Below are 6,572 nucleotides of genomic sequence, written 5' to 3'. Positions count from 1 at the left end.
AGACTAATAGAGTTTTGCCAAGAAAAGACACTGGTCATAGCAAACACCTTCTTCCAACAACACAAGAGAAGACTCTACACATGGACATCACCAGATGGTCAACACCGAAATCAGATTGATTATATTCTTTGCAGCCAAAGATGGAGAAGCTCTATACAGTCAACAAAAACGAGACCAGAGGCTGACTGTGGCTCAGATCATGAACTCCTTATTACCAAATTCAGACTTAAATCGAAGAAAGTATGGAAAACCACTAGACCATTCAGATATGACCTAAATCAAATCCCTTATGATTATACAGTGGAAGTGAGAAATAGATTTAAGGGCCTAGATCTGATAGATAGAGTGCCTGATGAACTATGGAATGAGGTGCGTGACATTGTACTGGAGACAGGGATCAAGACCATCCCCATGGAAAAGAAATGCAAAAAAGCAAAATGGCTGTCTGGGGAGGCCTTACATAGAGCTGTGAAAAGAAGAGAAGCGAAAAGCAAAGGAGAAAAGGAAAGATATAAGCATCTGAATGCAGAGTTCCAAAGAATAGCAAGAAGAGATAAGAAAGCCTTCTCAGCGATCAATGCAAAGAAATAGAGGAAAAGAACAGAATGGGAAAGACTAGAGATCTCTTCAGGAAAATTAGAGATTCCAAGGGAACATTTCATGCAAAGATGGGCTCAATAAAGGACAAAAATGGTATGGACCTAATAGAAGCAGAAGATATTAAGAAGAGGTGGCAAAAATACACAGAAGTGAAGTCGCTCAGTCATGTCTGACTCTTTGCGACCCCATGGACTGTAGCCCACCAGGTTCCTCTGTCCATGGGATTTCCCAGGCAAGAATACTGGAGTGGGTTGCCATTTCCTTCTCCAGGGGATTTTCCTGGCCCTGACACTTTACCGTCTGAGCCACCAGGGAATCCCAGAAAACACAGAAGAACCGTACAAAAAAGATAGGAGTGACAAATGCACACAAGAGAAAAATAGCTGTTTCATGTGAGATAATGACAGGGTCCCTGAACAATGCATGGCTAACTTCATGAAGCAGAGGGAGATGGATCCTTCTCTTGGCAAGGGAGTCTATGTGGTGCTTCCAAATTCAGCTTTTGAGTCATCTGAATCTATAGAAGTTTCATACTAATTCTCTGTCCCCAACATTTCCCAGTCCACACACTAATATTCACATGAGACACGAGGAAAAGTTTTGAATTAAATCATTTATATAATTAAGGAGGCTATAGGACCAGGATTTATTATTGGTAATGCCATCTCCTTGGTTATGAGATGACTGAAATATTAAAGTTATGTATATATTTTTTTCTTTTAGCTCTCAGATGCATTTGGAAGATGCCAGCACAGTGCATAGGCCTCCTACTCATTATGCAAGCTTCTTCAATCTTGTTTTAGTAGGCACTTAATTCTAAGTGACTTCTGCCTTGCTATTATCATGTAGAGTACCAAGGTTTCATTGTCTAATGAAGTCATTATTGACTTCAGAACAAACACTTTAACTAATTGGTTAGATCCTTATTGCTTTGAGAATCTGTTATTTGTATATGCTGTCTATTTATCAAGGGCGTGTTAGATTAAAAGTCCTATTTTTGTAAGATTTCCCATTTATTTATATTACTCATGAAATATTAAATAATTGTGGTTAATGGAAGTGGTTATTTTATAAAAGTCAACATTGAGGTCTTCTATGGGACACAAAGATGAACATAGCCATTCTCAAGAGAGATTCACTTTAGAGGAGAATTAGGAGGCTACTGAGAATGCCAAGTATGGCTTCCAGAAATCCCTCATGGTCTATACCTTAGCAGAGATTTGGCCTTGACTTTGCATTCCCAGGAGATCAATGTATGACTTTCTTCTTAGGTCGAAACAACTGGACGTGAAAAATTTGAGCTATTCGTGCAGCCAGAGAGATACCAGATTCTAGTTTAAGTATCTATGCTCATAATACCCAATATTGTCATATTCCTTGCAGTTCTCTCTTTAAATACTGTTCCCTTAAACTTCTAGACCAACTTTATTGAAAAGAAGGATAGTGTATTTCCATATCTTTTATAGATTTCTGACACTTTTTATTTCCTGAACTATTTCCCTTGAGTCACCATAAAATAGAGAAAATTTAGTGAAATTTGATTAATGTGACATTTGCTAGTGTCTGAGAGGGAAGCAAAATTTTTTTATTTTATTACTCACAGCAGAAATGTGAATATCAGAAATAAGGAGAAGGGATCTGTCATGATTTTAGCAAAACAAATAAACAGAATGATATGTCTAGCAGAGATGGGAATTAAGTGAATAGGTTTGTATGCATAAGAGAGGTTTACTTACACATTTCTGGAATATCCCTTTGGATCAGTTGCCTCATGCAAAAGATAAACGTGGAGTAGAACTTCAAGGGAATAAAATGATTTTTATAAAGCTTAATAGCTGAGAAATAAGGATGTTCAAATGGAAAATGCACTGGGCTACAGTCTGGATGACAGAGCTGCTATGATCTGAGGCAAGTGGTTACTTTTCAGTTTGTGCTTCAATAGAAAAAGAAAAGTAGATAAATGCTACATATCCTGCAGATTCATGATGATGTATGGCAAAACCAGTACAGTATTGTAATTAGCCTCCAATTAAAATAAATAAATTTATATTTAATAAAAGATAAAAAATAGAAATGTTTCTATATGTATATTCTTAGCAAATCACAGAAGATGCCAAATGTTAATGATTTCAATGGAATTATAGACAAATCTTTAAATGAATATATTTCTTATTAAATAACATAATTCAGCTATTTAATCTATTTTATTATACATATATATAAGTATAGAGCATTCTCATGTTATGTTAATTACTTCATAAATATTAGTATTAAAATAAAATTGATAATTTAATCTTTAAACATTTTAAAGTTTATTTTATTTGTTAAGAAAATCATTAATTGATTTATATCATATAAAGTAATGAGTTGTGAACAAAGAAAAATGGGTTGCTACTTTAGTCTTTTAAATTTCATTTTTGATCTTTTGAAGGAAATGAGATCATCCGTTTCTGTTTTTAAGCGGTGGAGTCTTATAATAAATACACGACAAAAAAAAAAAAATGAATATTTTATAGGATTATTCCAACAAAATTGCAAAGGATTACATTAAATGGACAAAATAAAGAGTATAAATTTCATTTATCATCTCTCAGTAGTGTGATTTATTGTAGGAAGATTTTCTAATTAGAATGAGAAGTATTATATAAAGCACAAATCATGTATATGTTTTAATATATAATGAAAGTAAGTTAAAAGAAAATGACAGCATGAATTAGAGAGAATGTTTTAGAATTGTATTAATGACGAGGACATTGATCATAATAAATTATATCTTTCATCTCTTCCCTTTTAATACACTTTTCACCTGCTGCTGCTGCTAAGGCACTGCAGTCGTGTCCAACTCTGTTCGACCCCATAGACGGCAGCCCACCAGGCTCCCCGGTCCCTGGGATTCTCCAGGCAAGAACACTGGAGTGGGTTGCCATTTCCTTCTCCAATGCATGAAAGTGAAAAGTGAAAGTGAAGTCGCTCAGCTGTGTCCGACTCCTAGCGACACCATGGACTGCAGCCTACCAGGCTCCTCTGCCCATGGGCTTTTCCAGGTGAGAGTACTGGAGTGGGAATGCCATTGCCTTCTCCGACTTTTCACCTAAATATATTTAAAAGAAGAGAGAGAGAAATGAACCACACCGTGATCACAGAGTTTGTCCTTCTAGGCCTTTCTGATGATCCTGACCTTCAGATTGTGATTTTCCTCTTTTTATTTATCACATATGTATTAAGTGTCACTGGAAACCTGACTATCATCACCCTAACCTGGTTGGACTTTCATCTCCAGACACCAATGTACTTCTTCCTCCGAAACTTCTCTTTCTTAGAAATCTCCTTTACTACTGTGTGCATCCCTAGATTTCTGGGGGCAATTATCACCAGGGACAAGACTATTTCTTACAACAATTGTGCAGCCCAACTATTTTTCTCTATTTTCATGGGGGTGACTGAATTTTACATTCTAACCGCCATGTCCTATGACCGCTATGTTGCCATCTGCAAGCCCCTGCATTACACAACCATCATGAGCAGGAAACTCTGCAGCCTGCTTGTGCTCTGTGCTTGGCTCAGTGGGTTTCTGACCATTTTCCCACCCCTTATGCTTCTCCTCCAGCTGGATTACTGTGCTTCCAATGTCATTGATCACTTTTTGTGTGACTATTTCCCCCTTTTACAATTGTCTTGTTCAGATACATGGCTCCTAGAAGTAATCGGTTTTTACTTTGCTTTGGTTAGTTTGCTATTCACTTTGGCATTGGTGATTTTGTCTTATATGTACATTCTCAGGACTATTTTGAGAATCCCATCTGCCAGTCAGAGAAAAAAGGCCTTCTCCACTTGTTCCTCTCACATGATTGTCATTTTCATCTCCTATGGAAGCTGTATATTCATGTATGCTAATCCCTCGGCCAAAGAAAAGGCATCATTGACAAAAGGAGTGGCTATTCTCAATACCTCTGTGGCCCCCATGCTGAACCCCTTCATCTACACCTTGAGAAACCAGCAAGTGAAACAAGCCTTCAAAGACATGGCCTATAAAGCAGTGTTTTCTTCTAATAAATGATTTTTGGGGGGTCAAAAACACTTTAAAGAACAATTAAGTTAAATTTTTAAATTCCTAAATATTTGTATAACTCTGCTTGCCGTTTATATCCTCTTACCAGGCCACATGACTGCTAATATCTACTCTTTCAGTCTATTTCTTCAATTTCTCCAGTCATTGTTTATTGATATTTAAAGTATAGTAAAAGTTATTTATCCTACAGCATATTCTAGAATAGAATTGTATTTCTTTAAGACATACTTTAGAGCATGAAGTTAAAACTGTTTTAATCCTGTAAATATCAGTCCCTAAAATGATCATATGATATCACATTGTACTTTAAATGTGAAGTTTCAAAATTAGTATGTAATATTTGATGTATTTTCAAGACAAACACTGATAATTTCTTAACATTAAAGAATCTACCTGTCATATATTATAATACAGTAAATTCATTCCAAAAATATCATATGTAGTAGTGCATTGCACTTTAAATGTCTTTCTTTATACTTTGTGAAATTAAGTGCATATTTTCAAGGTAAATATTTATCAAGATATTATGTATTAATTCTAGAATTTCCTTGTTCTGTATCACATTAAAAAATGCTGATATTTAAAAATTCAAAAAATCAAGTAAAACTAAAACACTTCCACTTTCTTGAGCTCATTGATTGCATTTATGACAGTTATTCTAAATTTTTTGTCAGATATTTACTACCTCCATTTTTTTAGGGTCTATGTTTTGAGATTTATTTTGTCTGTTTGATTGGGTCACTTTTCTTTCTTTCTTTTTTTAATGTTCCTTTAACTGTGTTGTTATCTACACATTTGACAAAACAACCACCTTTACAGGGGAATCCATCACCATCCAGTCCACCTCGAGATTCTGAGGGGTCTTTTAAATATTTTCTGAGGCTGTGTCTTTTGAGATTTGTGTATGAAGATTCCTAACTAGAAGATTTTGTCTTTTTTTTTTTTTGCATGGAGCCCATAGTCTCTTGCTCCCTCTGTTTCTATTTGCTGTAACTCAGCTCCTTGAAGCAACAGCACATCACCCAGCCCTTTTTTGCCTTCAGTAGCCCTTAGGCATTTATAGTATGTCACGTCCTATAGAGGCCCCAAGAAAAACTACACAGACACTAGTGCTTCCCCAGTCCCCAAAAAGCCCAGATGCCAGATATATGCTCCAAACTATTCTTTTTCCCTTTGGGGGAGAGTCACTGATTTGCACTGGCCTCAGTCTGCTACAGGTGGGTCTTCTGAACATAAAATTTCCAAAGAATCCTCTTATATTGTCATAAAACATGTATTAATTTACATCCTTCTAAATTATTTGAATCTCAATTTATAGCCTAAACATTTCTCATACACCTGAGAATTATATGTAATGGTAGTTGAATGCATTGTTCTATTTGAGTCAGCTAGTATATGCAAGTTCACTAATCACATGATTTAAATCTGTACTTTTACTCTTTGCACCATTACTGAGTTACTTAAAAATTTCCAAAACAACTATGGAGCAGTTTGTTTCTGTTCATAATCATGTCATGTTTTTATTTATTTATTTTTAATATAAATTTTCTTATTTTAATTGGGGGCTAATTACTTTACAATAATGTATTGGTTTTGCCATACATCAACATGTTTTTATTTTTTTAAATATTAACACTGTATATTTTTGAAGACCCAAATTTGGGATCATTATATCTTCTGGGACATAATTGTTTATCATTATGAAAAACCACCAATTCCTCTCTATCTGAAGCACACTTTTTTTCTTTAATTTCAGCATTATCAGCATATTAAATATATATATTATACATTACTTTTATGGCATATTTTGTGCCTATCAATCATTTACTTTGAGTGGATGTTAGCATATTGTGTAGAACATCCGAAACCAGGTACATATTTTTAGGTATTTGTCAGCTAGTTA

General features: G+C 35.0%; 1 protein-coding gene across 1 annotated transcript; it reads left to right on the top strand.

The window, feature by feature from the left end:
* Positions 1 to 3,721: 3,721 nt before the first annotated feature.
* On the top strand, positions 3,722 to 4,657 carry LOC120857370 (olfactory receptor 6C3). Its single transcript, XM_040232814.1, has one exon. The coding sequence runs from the start codon at positions 3,722 to 3,724 to the stop codon at positions 4,655 to 4,657; it is 936 nt and encodes a 311-aa protein (XP_040088748.1).
* Positions 4,658 to 6,572: the final 1,915 nt, after the last annotated feature.

The sequence above is a fragment of the Oryx dammah genome, unplaced genomic scaffold (genome assembly GCF_014754425.2).
Source record: "Oryx dammah isolate SB20612 unplaced genomic scaffold, SCBI_Odam_1.1 HiC_scaffold_29, whole genome shotgun sequence".
Lineage (NCBI taxonomy): Eukaryota > Metazoa > Chordata > Mammalia > Artiodactyla > Bovidae > Oryx > Oryx dammah.
This window is presented reverse-complemented; position numbering and strand designations above follow the sequence as displayed.